Raw genomic sequence first — 19,231 nt, forward strand, 5'->3', positions numbered from 1 at the left:
TATTCTGTTATTTTCTATTCTCTGCTAAATTAGTTTCCATTCTAATCCTTATTGTTTCTTTTCTTTTGCTTGCTTTGGGGTTGGCTTACACCTCTTTTTTCCAGTGAATTGAAGTAAAAGATTAGGCTATTGGTTTGAGATAACTCCTTTTTTTTTCTTTTAAGAGAAATTTTTTGCATTTTTACTGAAGTACAGTTGCTATACAATGTTATATAAGTTATAGATGTACAGCATAGTGATTCACAGTTTTTAAAGGTTATGCTCCATTTTTAGTTATTATAAATATTGGCTATCTTCCCCCTGTTTTATAATACATTCATGTAACCTGTGTTACACTCAGTATTTGTACTTCCCCCACTTTTATGTTGCCCCTCCCCACAACTGGTAACTACTGGTTTGTTCTCTGTATCTGTGAGTTTGCTTCTTTTTTTACTATAGTCGCTATTTTGTTTTATTTTTTAGATTCCACATACAAGTGATACTTATATAGTGTTTGTCTTTCTCTGTTTTATTTCATTTAGCATAATGTCCTCCAAGTCTGTTGCTGTTACTGCAAATGGCAAATTTTTGTTCTTTTTTATAGCTGAGTAGTATTCTTCTGTGTGTGTGTGTATTCCATGTGTGCTTTAGTAGAACATGTTTTCTGCTCTTGCTGGGCAGAAGTTTATAGCTATCTGTTAGAGCTGATTGGTTTATTGTGTTCAGGTCTTCTGTTTGGTGATAACCTCATTTTCTATCCATTATTGAGAGTGGAGTATTGTATTGTCCAACTACTGTTTTTGACTTGTCTGTTTCCTTCAGTTCTGTCAGTTTTTGCATCGTGTCTTTTGAGACTCTGTTGTTAGATGCATATATGTTTATTATTGTTATATCTTTTCCACTGGATTGACCCTTTTTTCATTGTAAGCTCTCTTTCAACAAAATGTTGGGTTTTTTTTTTTTCAGAATGAGCTTTTAAATGCATATTTATTATAAACAGTTTAAACAGTTATGAAGTGAAAGTGTTAGTCACTCAGTCATGTCTGACTCTTTCCAACCCCATGAACTATATATAGCCCACCAGTCTCCTCTATCCACGGGACTCTCTAGGCAAGAATACTGGAGTGGGTTGCCATTCCCTTCTCAGGGGATCTTCCTGACCCAGGAATTGAACCTGGGTCTCCCACATTGCTGTCTGAGCCGCCAGGGAAGCCCTTAAACAGTAATATGTTGTACTAAAGGTATGTAAAATGATAAGTGAATGCATATCCTCTCCCTGTGGAAATCAGTATTAACAGTTTATGGTGTATCTTTTGTGATTCTTTTTATAAACTTGTGTTTATAAAAGAACATAAATATTCTAAAGCAAGAGTAATCATTGTTATAATGTTTTGCAGCTTTTAAAAAATAGAAGCCATATTGGATCCCAGAGGTTAACTAATCTAACATTCTTTTGAAATGAGGGTTGAGACCATGGTGGGACCCTGACTTGCCCAAGTTTACATGGAGAATAGGTGGCTGAGCTGTGACTAGAACCCAGGTTTCCTGACTCTTGGTACAGTGCTCATTTCCCTGAACTTCACTGCCTTTTCCCTGTGTTGGGAACAAAAGGGTCTTGCAGTACCATGACAGATATTTGGACCATGCGTTATCACAGCAAAGATTGTTTTACAAGTTGTGCTTTGAATTTTGAAGATTTTATCCTTTTTTTTTTTTTTAAATAGCTCCTTGTAGAAATTCTTATGAGGCCTACAATTTCTATTCGGGGACAGAAGCTGAAAAGTAAGTATACTCAACAGCTACTGGTGCTCATTTCCTAACCTCCTATTGTGGTGATTCCCAGGAGTGTCTCTTCTTTCCCTTCACACTGAGGACATGCCTTACATTCAGCTGTAGAACATTCTCTGCCTAACTGCTCTCTTTATTGTATACTCGGTAGAAAATACAAATCTGGTGCTTTAAATCAAAAAGTGTGAAAACTACTGGACTAAAAGAATTGCATCTTCGTAATTTCTAACAGTCTTTGGGTTCAGCTTTTATGTTTTCTTTGCAAATTCTTATTTCTCATATCATTAATTGAGAGAGTAAGGAAAAAACTGGCAAGATCATTTATTTTTTTTTAATTATTGTCTTGTTTTTGTTGTTATGAGGTTATTCATGCTCTTTGTAAAAAGTTCTGTTACTACCAGAATGTGTATGGTGAAAAGTCAGAGTGTTAAGATAGCACATAATTTCTTGAATTGGGCGGTGGGCATATGGGTATTGTCCTATTATTAGTCTTTATAACTTACACATGTTGCAAATACTATTTTTAGGTAGTCCTTTTATAATTTTTTTAAAAATTGTAAGTACACTTACTTTGACATTATAAGCCAGGGATCAGTTAACATATAATGAATGTTTACTACAAACATCAGTTGTTTTTTTTTTTTTTAATGAAAAATTTTTCTTCTAAACAAAAAAAAACATGACCTAGTGTATAAGGAAGGCCTTGTTTATATGTGCAGGAGCGGTTAAGAGGATTTATATTCATCTTTGATGTTGTACCTTTGTATCCTGTCTAAATTGATTCTTCATGTCCTTGGTCCTCGTAGCAAGTAGCATCTTATAATTACCTGTTGGTGTACTTATTTATTCTCTCTTCCACTCTAAATTTATAAGTTCTGTGAGGCTTTGTCTTTTTTTTTTCCCCCTGCTAACCTCTGTATATTCTGTATCTGCTCTAGAGTGGATGCTGAATAAATATTTGATGAATGAGTGAATTCCAATTCCCTTTGAAAATGAAGGTCTAGACGTATTGAAATACACTGATTTGGTGTTCCAGCCTGCTCTGAAGTCATGAAATAAACGAAAAAGCCCCCTTAGGTTGAAAAGCGGTGGTGAGGGATATAGGACATCTCCATTGTCTCAAGATTATGTCAGTTAGCCCTCTGGTCACTCTAGCTTGGCAGGGCTGCCCACTGGAATTGTGAAGAGAAGCCCAACATTTTAGAGTTTGTGGCAGCATGGGAATGAATGTAAACAGTTTTTAAAAATAAAAAAATGATGCCAAACAAAACACTTTATCCATGGTTCATACTCAGCTTTATTATCTCCTGCTTTTGAGGTCATGAAAATTTATTTTCCATTTTGTCATACTCTTCTGTTCCTGCTCACAGAGAAGTAACTAGTTCTTTATTAGAGTCAGTAGGTTAGGGATTAAAAGCCTTTTATTTAGCACAAATAATAAAACAGAACACTTTGAGGCTGGAGTAAAAATGACTTCCTTGTTTGCTGCTGATAGAATTTTCAGTGGAGATTTATAACAACAATCATGGCGCTGATACTTTAGTTTTAGTGGGTTCTTAACAATTCTGTTTTTGGAAATGTGTTTTAGGGAACCAGTTCAACACAAGCATAAAATTAAGGCTGTATATTACGTTATTTCTAGCCTATTTAAATAGCAAAAGTAAAAAAGAAAAAAGCTGGATATGATTTTTAGCAAGCTACAAAGGGAACATGGCTAATTAAGTGGTAACACCACAACAGGTTGAAGTTATGACGACTGTGGAGCCTAATAAGCATAGTAGTATATCAGACCAAAAAGCTATATACAAATCGGTTAATAGGTTCTGATAGGCATCCTGAAACTCAGGTAAATAAGGACTGGAAGGAGGTATGCGGAAAGGAAAATAATCATTTTGGGATTATGGGGAACAATTCTTATTTTCAAAACTTTGATTCTGTGGTACTGTCTTTCCAATGAGAAAAATAACCACTTGTTCCCCTTTCACTTTCAGTAAGTGATGAAATGTCCAAGGACTGTTTGAGCATCTTGTATAATACCTGTGTCTGTGTAAGTACCCCTGCCACTGGGACCTCACTTATCTCCCTACCAGATCTGCAGTGCTTGAGGAAGGAAGATTTGAATGGGGGTGGTAGACATGACAGCTATCTTCACACATTGGAGAATTGGACTTACGGACTTATGTGTGCCCAAGAACCAGAATCAACAGGTAGAAATTGTGGGGTGGCAAAATTTCATAGTAATTGTTAAGAACCATGGCTGATTCAACAGCTACTGAACTCCTCTAGCCCTGGAGGAGTCCAAGCAGAGACTGAACAAATACTTGTTAAATGGATGCAAGCATTGGAAGCGTGTCTATGACCTTTTAGGATTTCTTTAAACTCTGCTGTGCCTACTCCTTCATTTTTATTGTTAGAAAACAGAACAAGAACCAGAAGGCCCACCTTTTGTTGAGCAGGACGCTCATCTAGGTTGATCACTGAGTGAGAAAGAATGGTAAATAGAAGAAGCAGTTTGGTAGAGAGAGCATAGCACTTAGGGCTGGAAGTTGACTCGGGGTTCTGGCTCTTGTCTTCTTGCTTATTCCTTCTCCCTTTGCTTCAGTTTCATTTCTTAGCAGAGTGTGGTTAGTAATCATACTAATAACACCATAGGGTTATTGTGAGAATTAAGTGAGATGATAGATGTGAAAGCACTTTGTAAAGCAATATACAGTGTTAATTTTTGTAAGACACAGTACCTGTCTTTTGGGAGCTTATGTGGTAAACTGTAAAGAGTGAATCATATACAATAGAAGGAAACAGATGCTGCTGTAGAAGTGAAACCTATATGTAGTCAAAGCCCAAAGGAATATTTCATTTCATTTCATTGCTTGCCTCATTCAAAGAAGGATTTCAGGTACTTTGTTAGGAGCATGTAAAATCTACCAAGATCATTAATTTAGAAGCAGGTATCCAGGAATTGGGCTGAACATAAAATCATCTGTACCGTGGATTGGGGTACAAATTTGGGTTTAAGCGTCTTAGCAACCAACACAAATAGGGAAATATGTTTCAGTGCTTAACACAGTTAAGCCTATTATAACAGTGCTCTGCAATAGAAATATAACACAAAACACTCAGGTTTTTTTTATTTTACCTTTAGAAATGACGTGTTTATTAGTTCAGGATTGATATCCTAAGGTAAAAATCAGCATCCACAAAGATCTTGACAACATACATGATAGACCATTTGAATAAAAATAATTAAAAAGAGGTAAGCTTTGGATATAACTATAAACATACAGGAAATAAAACTGAGGTCCTGAGCAAGGGAGATATGTCTTCAGTTCAGTTCAGTCACTCAGTCATGTCTGACTCTTTGCAACCCCATGAATTGCAGCACACCAGGCCTCCCTGTCCATCACCAACTCCTGGAGTTCACCCAAACCCATGTCCATCAAGTCGGTGATGCCATCGAGCCATCTCATCCTCTGTCGTCCCTTTCTCCTCCTGCCCCCAATCCCTCCCAGCATCAGTCTTTTCCAGTGAGTCAACTCTTCGCATGAGGTGGCCAAAATACTGGAGTTTCAGCTTTAGCATCATTCCTTCCAAAGAACACCCAGGACTGATCTCCTTTAGAATGGACTGTTTGGATCTCCTTGCAGTCCATGGGACTCTCAAGAGTCTTCTCCAACACCACAGTTCAAAAGCATCAATTCTTTGGCACTCAGCTTTCTTCACAGTCCAACTTTCACATCCATACATGACTACTGGAAAAACCATAACCTTGACTAGACAGACCTTTGTTGGCAAAGTAATGTCTCTGCTTTTGAATATGCTATCTAGGTTGGTCATAACTTTCCTTCCAAGGAGTGTCTTTTAATTTCATGGTTGCAATCACCGTCTGCAGTGATTTTGGAGCCCCCCAAAATAAAGTCTGACACTGTTTCCACTGTTTCCCCTTCTATTTCCCATGAAGTGATGGGACTGGATGCCATGATCTTAGTTTTCTGAATGCTGAGCTTTAAGCCAACTTTTTCACTCTCCTCTTTCACCTTCATCAAGAGGCTTTTTAGTTCCTCTTCACTGTCTGCCATAAGGGTGATGTCATCTGCATATCTGAGGTTATTGATATTTCTCTTGGCAATCTTGATTCCAGCATACAAATGAAAAATTGTTTAAGGGCCTAAACTGTCAGTAAGTTCAGAGTTCAAAAGGATTCATCAAAGACTACTGTCACCAAAAAAGGCTAAAACAAGCTTAGTCTACTGATCTGTTGAAATAAAATATTTAAAAGGAGTTGCACCCCTATGTGTGACTCAGCAGTGGTGCCCTGCTTCCATGGCTGTGCAGCTTTCCTCTGGGGCACTCCTTGCCAGAAATTTCCTCCTTCCTGTTCGCTCAGGCCATCTCTCTGTGGTAGGTCGGGGTCCTGGGGTCCTGGCCCTGAGACTGCTCTCCAGTCCCCACTCTCCAGCTTCCAGCCACCGTGCCCACTGGTGGACCCGCATCCCAGTCCAGGCTTCAGGTACATCTTAAAGACCATGGGTCCTTGGAAAAGTGATGGAGAAGGAGTACTGTCAGGCCAGAAAGGCACAAAACAGTTGTAAAGTTCCTTTGGGGACAAAGTTTTATAGAGTGAAACCTGTGTCATGGAAGAAGAAAGTATAATTTATGGAAGAAACAGACATTCTGTGACATTTTTCTCATTTGTCCAACAGTGCTCATTCATCCCTTCCAACACAGCAGGCCATCTTTTTATAGAAAAGTTAAAATAATAGTATAGTTCAGTGGTACATATCATTTACTATTTACCTGGTTACATTTTAGGAACAATAAATTCATAAAAACTCTCAGCTGAATTAAAGTGGTTTTTGTTTTTCTACCCAAGTAACTCTAGAAATGTGGGTCAAACTAGTTCATTTTTTCATAGGGAAAATGTGCATTGTGGCTTATGATTAGCTACCTTAATTGCCTGTTACATATACATTAGCTTGAACTTAGATATTCACTGTTAGTTATTGTTAGCAGCATTTGTCCTTTTGTGAAACCAGTATCAGAAAACTTACACTCTTTAAGACATGCTTTATAAAATGTATAAATTTTTCAAAAATATTTGAAAAGGAGTGTACTGCATGCAGATATTCATAATTTTGAGTTTACCTCTGTAGACTGTGAAAGCAAATTGTTTCATTTATTTTTTTAAATGCCCTTTGATGTTTCAAAACAGAAACTCTAATCCCATTGACTGACTTTAAAATCAGCCATAATCATTAGTCTTCAGAAGCATTTTGCACAGATTGGTCGCCTGGATTCTACAAGAAGGCATGTGCTGGTGGTAGTCTCCAAGCAGCACACAGCCCTTCCCAACACTCTCTTATTCTGTTTAGAATAATCATATTGATGAGGTCAGAATTCATGGTTCAGTTTCTGAAAAAAGTATTCATTGTACATTAACCATTTAGAGGTCATTTAAATAACAAATGTAAAAGACATGTAGAATTTTAAAACCATGAAGATTCAGATCTGTTTTTTCTTTTAAAAAAAAACAAAAAAGGAGTTATGTAATAAATCTGCACCTAATCTGCATTTTTAGTCCCTGATTCAGTTCAGTTCAGTTCAGTCACTCAGTCGTGTCCGACTCTTTGCAACCCCATGAATCGCAGCACGCCAGGCCTCCCTGTCCATCACCAACTCCCGGAGTTCACTCAGACTCGCGTCCATCGAGTCCGTGATGCCATCCAGCCATCTTATCCTCGGTTGTCCCCTTCTCCTCCTGACCCCAATCCCTCCCAGCATCAGAGTCTTTTCCAGTGAGTCAACTCTTCGCATGAGGTGGCCAAAATAATAGAGTTTCAACTTCAGCATCATTCTCTCCAAAGAAATCCCAGGGCTGATCTCCTTCAGAATGGACTGGTTGGATCTCCTTGCAGTCCAAGGGACTCTCAAGAGTCTTCTCCAACACCACAGTTCAAAAGCATCAATTCTTCGGCGCTCTGCCTTCTTCACAGTCCAACTCTCGTATCCATACATGACCACTGGAAAAACCATAGCCTTGACTAGATGGACCTTAGTCGGCAAAGTAATGTCTCTGCTTTTGAATATGCTATCTAGGTTGGTCATAACTATCCTTCCAAGGAGTAATCATCTTTTAATTTCAAGGCTGCAGTCACCATCTGCAGTGATTTTGGAGCCCCCAAAAATAAAGTCTGACTCTGTTTCCCCTGTTTCCCCATCTATTTGCCATGAAGTGATGGGACCAGATGCCATGATCTTCTTTTTCTGAATGTTGAGCTTTAAGCCAACCTTTTCACTCTCCACTTTCACTTTAGGCTATGTATACTTTGTGTTTGCTTCTGTGTACCACATTTTAAAAAGTATAAAAATGTATTATACTGGTCTCTCAAGAATATTAGAGTATAATATAAAAATACTCCAAAAACAGATGAAATAACCCATCACTCCAACATACTGCTGCTAAGTCACTTCAGTCGTATCTGACTCTCTGCGACCCCATAGACGACAGCCCATCAGGCTCCCCCGTCCCTGGGATTCTCCAGGCAAGAACACTGGAGTGGGCCTCCATTTCCTTCTCCAGTGCAGGAAAGTGAAAAGTGAAATTGAAGTCGCTCAGTCGTGTCTGACTCTTAGCGACCCCATAGACTGCAGCCTACCAGTCTTCTCCATCCATGGGATTTTCCAGGCAAGAGTACTGGAGTGGGGTGCCATTGCCTTCTCCGCTTACTAGGTTGTTTTAGATGTCCTCATAGGCAGTTTTTTTGAAAGTAAGAAAAGAAGTGGGAAGAAATAGTTGAAGTTAATTTTAACAGTGTATTTTATTTAATACTGAGTATGTCAAGAATACTATTCCAACATGTAATCAATATGAGTAATTATTAGTGAGATAACAGGTAATCAGTATAAGTAATTATTAATGATACATTCTTTTTTTGTTTTAAACTTTGAAAATCCAGTGTAGTTTTTACTCTCACAGCACATCTCAGTTCAGACTAGCCACATTTCAAGTCCTCAGTAGTCACGTGTAGCTAGTGGCACAGGTAGGCACAAACAGACCCATAAGATAAAAATAAGCTAATTGTAATAGTACACAATTACTCTTATAACTAAAGCCAGTAAGAAATTGTTCTTATTTAAAAAAAGATGATGCATGTATGATGTGAAGACTCCATCATTCACAGCTTCCATGCTGTTAATAGTCTTATGGGGCAGTCTTACAAGAGTGTTTCTTAATAATGATACCTAATGTTAATGATACTCCAGTAGAACACAGTTTGGTTTTAATAAAGGGCAAGGAAGGGAAAGGAAAGACAGGGAAGAAGGAAGAAAAAAAGGGAACGAGAAAGAAAGAAAATGAAACAAAGGAAAGAGAAGAAAGAAGAAGAAACAAAAACATAAAGAAGATAGGATAATATAGTGCAACCTTGTGCTGATTTGAGTTACATCCAGGTTAGATGGAAACCTAGGGCTTTTAAAGCTGCAAACACCAGTGCCTCCAAGGATCAGGTAGCAAACAAGAAAGGTTTGCTTGTTTTAGAGTGGGAACTTGTGACTAACCTGGAATAAGATTGTCCTGTCTAAAGACTTAAATTCAAAATTTAAAAGGTGCTGCTGGCCAAATAAAACTTGGCCTACTATGTGCTGGTTTGTAGTGCTTGATTTAAATACTAGGCAGATACTAGGTTAAGAGCCTATGATGGATATTATTTAAAAACTCCTCCCCAGAAAAAAAAATGCATTCATACACAGTGTTTTTTATATAGTTGTAGGAATTTACGGTCTCAGCCACAATTCCTGGTATAGCATGGAATTGCTTTTCCAGTGTCTGGAGGGTATATTTTGCCCTTCATATTTTATTTTGTGATTTTTAACCTGTTCTGTCTTTTCTTCTCCCTTGACAGACGGAAGGGGTTACAAAGCGTTTGGCGGAAAAAAATGACTTTGTGATCTTCCTGTTTACACTGATGACGAGTAAGAAGACATTCTTACAAACAGCAACCCTCATTGAAGATATTTTGGGTGTTAAAAAGGTGAGCTGGGTCCTCTAGCTGGTGCATGACTGGGTGGAGCAGAATGTCTCAGACAGTTTATTTTTAAACATGAGTAATATACAAGAGCTCTTTCAAAGAAGAATTTTACCTTATTCCTTATAAATACTTAAATATATTTATAAGTATATAATATTTATTATAGTATATGCTAACAGAATATTTATATATAAACATATACTTAAAGATATTTTTAAATACTTAAATATATTTAACACAAAAAAGGTATTTTTTTGTGTTAAATATATTTACTAGGTTATGCTCCTTATAACAGGTCTTAAGTGACTATAAAAATTAAGACAGATTGAAATCAAACTAATTATAAAACTCAAAAGGACAAATTGACGTGAATTTAATGTGTCAGCTAATGTTACTGTGCTGAAATCAAATCGTCCCTCTATTATGATGCAGGATCTTTTTCGCATAGCTCTTCTGCTGTATGCTGTTCAGGGACTCTGTTTTGCTACCACTTCTCTATATTTGAACTGTTGTGAAGCTTTCTTGTGGTGATGTTTAACTTTCACTTGTTACATTCACCTGTGTTTTTTCTCATTAATCTTCAGCAGTTAGTTTTAATTGAGACCAACATAGGAAATAACAAATATGAGCACTGAAATCCTGCTACTTGGTCTTAAGACAGACTTTCAAATGATGCAGAATATGCTTTTTTTTTCCCAAAGGCAAACTGTAATGGAAAGCACTAAATTAAAAACTTGTCATCAAGTACTCACAGACCTCCCCAGAACACATCTGTAGACATGTTAGAGAAGCACTGTATTAGATTTTTGGCATAATGCTTGTTAGAACCTGGTTTTCTTCCCCCAGTCCGTGTCAGTTGGCAGATTTCTTTCTTTTACGAATGAGGAGGTGGGAGTTAGCATTGCTCTTAGAGTTGCTGTTGCGGTGAAAAGAGCACCGTGTGCATTGTGGAGATTCCCCGCTTTCACTTCTGTCATTCTGCTGCACTTTCCCCGGGCTCTGCTTGTCATTGCCCAGGCCAAAGATGCACAAGTGACCCATTGTCTGTAGAAACACACTGGAGATGTGTGCAGGTCCCAGACAGACCCTTTGTGCCCTTTGATGAAAAGGCTTTGTTATTTTTCCAATAATTGTATGTTCCAGTTTGTGAGAAGGGGCTTCCAAGGTGGAAACTCCAAACTCCCTGACAATCTCAGCATGAGTCTCTGGGATTGCTCCTTCATAACTTTGCCCTCTTGTCTCTTGTGTGCTCTCTCCCCTCTCATACTTTTCTGTGTTGCCAAAAATGGTGATGAGTTCTGCTAGATGTTAGTTGGAAAGAATAGACACCATAAAGAGAGTGGGAACACAAGCCACAAACTGGGAAAAGATATTTACAACTCATTCAACTAACAAAAGACTGGTATTCAGAATTTATCTTGAGGAATTCCCTGGCACTCCAGTGGTTGAAGACTCTGAGCTTCAACTGCAGGGAGCATGAGTTCAATACCTGGCCAGGGAACAGAGGTCCTGCATGCCTCGTGGCATGGCCAGACAAACAACAAAAATGACCAAAAGCAACAATAGAATTTATCGTGAATTCTTACACATCAGCAGGGAAGAGACAAATGGCCCAGTAGAAAAATGGGCAGTGATAGGAACAAGCATTTTACAGAAGAGAGACAAATGATCCATAAATAGAAGATGCTTAACTGCCGTGAGAATGTGTATCACTGCAAACGCATTACTGCGGACACCTTTTTGTATCAGTGGAGTAAACCTATTTTGTTTTCTAGTTGAATATGTGCCTTCCCTGTGACCCACACCTATGGAAGCATTTCCTTGAGGACTGAGGCATTGTATCGTGGCCTAGGACATCTGTAACCTATGCCCAGGCATGCTTGTGGGGAAGCTAAGTTCCAGGACAGTGATTCTTTTATTTATTTATTTTTGGCTGTGCTAGGTCTTCATTGCTGTGCAGGCTTTCTCTAGTTGCAGCGAGCAGGGGCTCCCCTCTAGTTGGAATGCACAGGCTTCTCATTGCATTGGCGTCTCTCGTTTTTGGAGCATGGGCTCTAGGGTGCACAGGCTTCAGCACGTGGGCTCAGTTGCAGTGCTCGCGGCCACTAGAGCACAGGCTCAGTAGTTGTGGCACAAAGGCTTTTAGTTGCTCCATGGCATGTGGAATCTTCTGGACCAGGGATCAAACCTGTATCCCTCACATTGGCAGGCGGATTCTTAACCACTGGACCACTAGGAAGTCCCCATAACAGTGATTCTTAGAAATAAAAACACTAAATTGAAGCCACAAGGGTGTGAAATCAATTCAGTGGATCTACCAGCTAATAGAAAAGATCAAAATGTATTCTGTAAGGGTACTAAGTTTTTGTTTCATGTTTATACACATATTTATGCATTTACCTATGTATATTTGCTAGGTTGTGATGGAAATTTTATTTTTTACTCTTGAATATTGTCAGAATGGTTTGGAAGCCACTGCCCCAGAAAAACTTCTACACCTGTGCATCAAGAAACACATAATGTTTATAGCATTATTGATTAAGAGCCTGAAATCAGGTCTCTCTGATCCATCAACAGGAAAATGGATAAATGTCCTCTATTCCCACAATGGGATATTATACAATGAATGTTGCTATAAGCAGCAACATAGCCAAATCATAGAAATTATTGATAGAAGTCAGTCAGTGAAGGTGGTCTATAGTATATCATTTTTACAAAGCTCAAAAATAGGCAAACTTAAATTATACAAAACTTTTTTCAATGAAGAAACAATAATAAAATTCAGGATAGTGGTTACCTCTGATAGAGAGACAGGGAAATGTGATAGAAAAGGCACACATAGCTGTTCACCTTGTTTTACTTTGTAGCATATATTGTACCAAGTATTAAATAAAAATTAAAATGTAACCCAAAGAAGTGCACCTGAAGAGTGGGAGGGCCTGGGTTGTAACCTCACACCCTGTTAGCCACGGCTAGAGGAACTGAGGGAGAAGGCAATGGCAACCCACTCCAGTACTCTTGCTTGGCAAATCTCATGGACGGAGGAGCCTGGTAGTCTGCAGTCTGTGGGGTCGCTAAGAGTTGAGCGACTTCTCTTTCACTTTTCACTTTCATGCATTGGAGAAGGAAATGGCAGCCCACGCCAGTGTTCTTGCCTGGAGCCCAGGGACGAGGGAGCCTGGTGTGCTTCCGTCTCTGGGGTCGCACAGAGTCGGACACGACTGAAGCAACTTAGCAGCAGCAGCAGCAGCAGAGTAACTGATAAGCTGAAAGTCCCAGTTTTCAATAATAACAATAGCCAACATTTATTGTTACTGTTGTTACTGAGAAGCAAAGGTGGAAGAAGTTGTTCTCAAATACCCCTCCACAGACAACCAGAAGTGGGAGTAGGATTCAGGAGGGCTTCTAGGAATCATCCAGTTGTTCAGTACATACTTACTGAGACCCTCACTACCAGATTCTATGCACTGAAGCTCTGGAGAGAAGGTAAGACACACCTCGCCCTCAAGACAGTGTCAGTTTGTTCGGGAAATTAGATGCAAGAATAGAAAACTTCAAGTTCATGTGATATGTGCAGTGATAGAGAAATACCCAATCCAGTGAAAGTGGAGTAAATTTATGGGATGAGGGGTGGCAGGTGTTATCTGAAGCATGTCAGGCTGCTCCAAGGAGAGAAACTCATGTGATATATGTGCAGCATTTGTGGCTATTAAGAAAGAAAGGAAATGAGAATATAACCAAACAACAAAAAGCATTTCATTAAACTCAGTACTCATTCATGATAAAAGCTAGGAATAGAAAGAAAATTCCTTAAGGTGATATTGACTATCTGTTAAAATTTACAGCAGACATCAAACTGAACCTGAAACGTTGGGAATACTTCTATTACAGGAAAAGGGGAGAATGTCTATCATTTACTCTTGATAATTGGTTACATAGGCAGGTACACAAGGAGACACCTGTGGGAATGTTCATTGCAAATTTGTTTAATAGTGAAAAATTGTAGTCCACCTTAACATACACATATTTTAAAAGGAGAAGGATTGAATAAATCATAGGGTAAAACAGTGAGAAATGAATAAACCAGACTGACTTGTATCAATAAAGTTAAATTACAGTGTTGACTGTGAAAAATAGGGTATAATATGTCAATCCCACTGCATGCAGAACAAAACCATATATTTTGTTCATTGAGGTATAATTATATTAGTTTCAGGTATACAGCTTAGTGATTCAAAATTTTAAAAAATTATACTCCATTAAAATTTATTTTAAGAATTTATTTGGCTGCATCCAGTCTTAGTTTTGGCACATGGGATCTTTTGTTGTGGCACATGGACCCTCTAGCTGTGGCATGCAGGCTCAGTGGTTGGCAGCATGCAGACTTAGTGGCTCCTAGGCATGTGGGATCTTAGTTGCCTGAGCAGGGATCAAACCCTCATCCCCTACATTGCAGGCATTTTTAACACTGGACCACTGGGGAAGTCCCTAGGTTATACTCCATTTAAAGTTATAAAATACTAGCTGCATTCCCTGTGCTATACATTATATCTTTATTTTATACATAGTAGGTTGTGTACAGTATTGTTGTGGAAATATTTGTACATGTGAACATGTGTAGATCTAATAAATAGATTTCAAAGTAATGGTTACCTCTGAGGGGAAGGAAGTGAAGGCAACTGGATAGGGACACACAGGGGCCTTCAGCTATGTTTAAAATATTTTATGTCTTAAAAAGAGAACATCTGTGGCAATTTCTCATTCATAAAATTTGAATGGTAGACTTTTTTTTTTTAAGCCAAAATGGGACATATGAGCAAAGGTAGAGAATACAAATAGTGGCGCTCAAAGGGTTTAATCCTCAAACCAAGACTGTGAGGTAGATTAGTTCCATTTAATAAATGAGAAAACAAAGACTTAAGTTCCATGACTTACTTAAGGTTGCACAGCTGCAAATTGCGGAGCTGGGATTTGAACGTAAGTGGTCTAGATACCAAGCTCCATTCTTAGGGGAATGCAGCAGAGTAGCACATTCAATCTCAAATGAACTGAGCATGGGAATTGTTCTGTTTGTGTCTTTTGTAGGAAATGATCCGACTAGATGAAGTCCCCAATCTGAGTTCCTTAGTATCCAATTTTGATCAGCAACAGCTTGCTAATTTCTGCCGGATTCTGGCCGTCACCATTTCAGAGATGGATACAGGGAATGATGACAAGCATACGCTTCTTGCCAAAAATGCTCAGCAGAAGAAGAGCTTGAGCTTGGGGCCTTCTGCAGCTGAAATTAACCAAGGTAAACTCTCTAAGTTGTCAGAATTTTGACATTGTAGCACTGAGATCCCTTCCTAAATCTTCTTTCAGTATTTCTAGAGATTTGAATCCCATATGAGGGCTCCTTGGGTCCAGTTAGAGTATGTAAAATTTGTGTGTATCTGTTCATTATTTTGGGGGACCAAGTCCATAGCCATCAGATTTTTTAATAGAGCCAGAATTTCAAAAAAGTGAAGCACCATTATTTATCAAAATTAAAAGTACACATATCTTTTATTCTGCTACACCTTTTCTGGGTCTTTATGCTATATGCAAAAAATCTTTGGTCATTACTTTGCTGACAAAGGTCAGTCTAGTCAAAAGCTATGGTTTTTCCAGTTCACATGTATGCATGTGAGAGTTGGAGTATAAAGAAAGCTGAGCACTGAAGAATTGATGCTTTTGAACTGTGGTGTTGGTGAAGACTCTTGAGAGTCTCTTGGACTGCAAGGAGATCCAACCAGTCCATCCTAAAGGAAATCAGTCCTGAATATTCATTGGAAGGACTGATGCTAAAGCTGAAACTCCAGTACTTTGGCCACCTGATACAAAGAACTGATTCATTGGAAAAGACCCTGATGCTGGGAAAGACTGAAGGCAGGAGGAGAAGGGGACAACAGAGGATGAGATGGTTGGATGGCATAACTGACTCGATGGACATAAGTTTGAGCAAGCTCTGGGAGTTGATGATGGACAGGGAGGCCATGGGATCACAAAGAGTCGGACATGACTGAGCGACTGAACTGATACTGACTGATGCTATATGCTGTGTGTGTGTGTGTATATGTGTGTGTATGTGTCTGTGTATGGGGAAGATCCTCTGGAGGAGGGCACGGCAGCCCACTCCAATATTCTTGCCTGGAGAATCTCCATGGACAGAGGAGCCTGGTGAGCTACAGTCCATGGGGATGTGAAGAGTCAGACACGACTGAAGTGACTTAGCACGTGTGTGTGTGTATATACACACACACACACACACACACACACAGAGAAAGATATATACAGTCATACATTAGAGAGACTGGAAGTTCGATTCCAGTATCTGCAGCACTGTGGTAAAACAAATACTGCAATAGAGTCACACAAACTTTTTGGTTTCCCAGTGCATATAAAGGTTATGTTTACACTATACTTAGTCTATTAAATGTGTAATAATAGCACTGTATCTTAAAAAAAGTACATACTTTAATTAAAAATACTGGTTAAAGTGCTAGCCATTATCTGAGCCTTCAGAGAGCTATAATCTCTTTGCCTCAGTGTTGAGGGCTGCTGACTGATCAGGGTGGTGGTTGCTGAAGCTTGGGTAGCTGTGGCAGTTTCTTAAAATAAGATAGCAGTTTGCCACGTGGATTGACTCTTTCATGAATGATTCCTCTGTAGCGGGCCACGTGGATTGACTCTTTCGTGAATGATTTCTCTGTAGCGGGCAATGCTGTTCATAGTATAACTTACTTCAAAGTTGGAGTCAATCTTCTCAAACCCTGCTGTTGCTTTATCAACTAAGTTTATGTAATATTCTTAAATCATTTGTCATTTCAGCAGTCTTTCTTTCTATTCAAGTATAGTTGATACAAAATGTGTTAGTTTCTGCTGTACAGCAAAATGAATCAGTTATGCATATACATACATCCACTTTTTTAAGAAATTCTTTTCACATATAGGTTATCACAGAATTCTGAGTAGAGTTCCCTGTGCTATACAGAAGTTTCTTACTAGTTATCTATTTTATATATAGTAGTGTGTATGTGTCAATTCAGTCTTCCAGTTTATCCCTCCCCTGCTTCCCCCTTAGTAACTGTAAGTTTGTTTTCTCCATGTATGACTCTATTTCTGTTTTGTAGATAAGTTTACCTGTACCTTTTTTTTTACTTTTAGATTCCACATATAAGGGGTATTGTATGGTATTTATCTTTCTCTGGCTTACTTCACTCAGTATGACAGTCTGTAGGTCCTTCCGTGTTGCTTCAAGAGGCATTATTTCATTCTTTATGGCTGAGTAATACTCCGTTGTGTATATGTACCACGTCTTTATCCATTCATCCATCAGTGGACATTTGGGTTGCTTCCGTGTTCTGGCTATTATAAATAGTGCTGTGATGAATGTTGTGGCGTGTGTATCTTTTTGAATGATGGTATTCTCCAGGTATATGCAGGGCTTCCCTTGTAGCTCAGTTGGTAAAGAATCTGCTTGCAGGGCAGGACACCCAGGTTTGATTCCTGGGTTAGGAAGATACCCTGAAGAAGAAAATGACAACCCTTTCCAGTATTCTTGCCTGGAGAATCCCGTGGACAGAGGAGCCTGGCAGGCTACAGTCTGTGGGGTAGCAAGAGTCGGACACGACTTAGTGGCTAAACCCCCAAGATATATGCCCAGGAGTGGGATTGCAGGATCTAACTGGTAGCTCTGCTGTTAGTTGTTTAAGGCAATAGAGGTATACATAAGAGTCAGCATTGGCTACCATAACAGGGTAGCACAGACTGAGTGGCTTAAACAGCAGAAATTAGTTTCTCACAGTTTTGGAGGCTACAGGTCCAAGATGCAAGTGCCATCAGCAGTGGTTTTGGTGAGGCCTCTCTTCCTGACTTGGAGATGGCCACCTTCTCACGCCTTCAGTGTGACCTTTTCTCTGCACATGCACAGAGAGCTCTGGTGTCTCATCCTCTTAAATAAGGATACCATTCCTGTCAGATTAGGACCTCATTTTATGACCTCATTTGATTACCTCCCTAAAGACTCTGTCTCCAGATATGGTCATGTTGTGGATTAGGGCTTCAACATAAGAATGGGGTGGGGGGACACAGTTCATTCCATTATAGTATGGAAGGCTAAAGTGTGTAGGATGTTGCCAAAAAGTTTTTGTTTTGTTTCTAGTAAACTGCGGCTGTGAAATAGTTTTCTTGACCGGCAAAATGATGATTTATGCTATCTTCCTGCCCCTCAGTTAATGAAAATGTCAGAGCACTTTATAGGCTGCTCAGAAACTACCAATTATCTCTTCTGTCGATTCAGATGGGAACAAATGGATCCATCTGCGGGGAAAAGTCTTTCAAATTTTAGTCAGAGATGTAAATAGAGCCTCAGGCCTGGCAATTATCGATTTATAGGTGACACCAGGATGAGAAGGGCTAATTTACACAGCATATGAGATAGAATGGAATTCAGAATCCTCTCAGAGATCTGGAAAAGCAGGGCCTCAACTGCAGCAGAAAAATTTACAGGAATATTTTGGAAATACTGATGTTTTAACAAGAGAGACGAGGTCTGCTTTTGCAGAAATTATTGGAAGTTGTGGATGTTTTAATGTTCAACTGGTTTAACATTAGCCAACAGTGTGTGTGGTAACTACTGGTAAAGCTGTGAGAAGTACAAAGATTGTACAATGCTGGGGTGCCAGTCCCCTAAGATTGGGCATAAGTTGGTAAGTAAAATGAGGCCAGTGAGTTTTTTCTGAGAAGAGAATCCATAACTTTGATCAGCTTTCATCATCAGAAAATCCATAACATTCATCAGAGATGCTGCTGCTGCTGCTGCTAAGTCGCTTCAGTCGTGTCCGACTCTGTGCAACCCCAGAGACGGCAGCCCACCAGGATCCCCCGTCCCTGGGATTCTCCAGGCAAGAACACTGGAGTGGGTTGCCATTTCCTTCTCCAATGCGTGAAAGTGAAAAGGGAAAGTGAAGTCGCTCAGTCGTGTCCGACCCTCAGCGACCCCATGGACTGCAGCCTTCCAGGCTCCTCCGTCCATGGGATTTTCCAGGCAAGAGTACTGGAGTGGGGTGCCATTGCCAAGATGAGTGACTAACAAAAGCTCAGGACCCTGTGGGATGGGAATCAGTCTCAGAATCCTAAATACTGGGCAGGTCACATCTAAATGGCTGTGTTTGGTGTTCACGGTGTGTAGACTAGGTCTTAGGAACTGCCCTCCGAGGAACAGTTAGGAAAACTGGGCTGTTTACCTGGAGAAAGAAGGTGTGGCTAAAAGTCCATGTTTTTGAAATTTTTCAAAATTAGAAATTTTTAGAATTCAAACTCATTTATTTTATTTTTTGTGGAGGAGAAATCTACAGATTTTTTTTTTTTATTCACAAACTACAAGACGAATAGCAGGTATACAGCAGAAAGTTTGTTTT

At 39.3% G+C, this 19,231-nt stretch overlaps 1 protein-coding gene across 2 annotated transcripts in view; it reads left to right on the top strand.

Moving 5' to 3' along the window:
- The window catches only part of LOC120868679 (transient receptor potential cation channel subfamily C member 4 associated protein), a 69,950-nt gene that overhangs the window by 22,661 nt on the left and 28,058 nt on the right, over nucleotides 1–19,231 (top strand). For both annotated transcript variants that reach the window (XM_040247470.1, XM_040247471.1), the window contains exons 4-7: nucleotides 1,704–1,761; nucleotides 3,759–3,814; nucleotides 9,666–9,794; nucleotides 14,877–15,084. In XM_040247470.1, the coding sequence (XP_040103404.1) occupies nucleotides 1,704–1,761; nucleotides 3,759–3,814; nucleotides 9,666–9,794; nucleotides 14,877–15,084 (451 nt within the window). The remainder of the gene's footprint in view (nucleotides 1–1,703; nucleotides 1,762–3,758; nucleotides 3,815–9,665; nucleotides 9,795–14,876; nucleotides 15,085–19,231) is intronic.

Source organism: Oryx dammah, unplaced genomic scaffold, assembly GCF_014754425.2.
Source record: "Oryx dammah isolate SB20612 unplaced genomic scaffold, SCBI_Odam_1.1 HiC_scaffold_10, whole genome shotgun sequence".
Taxonomy (NCBI): Eukaryota; Metazoa; Chordata; class Mammalia; order Artiodactyla; family Bovidae; genus Oryx; species Oryx dammah.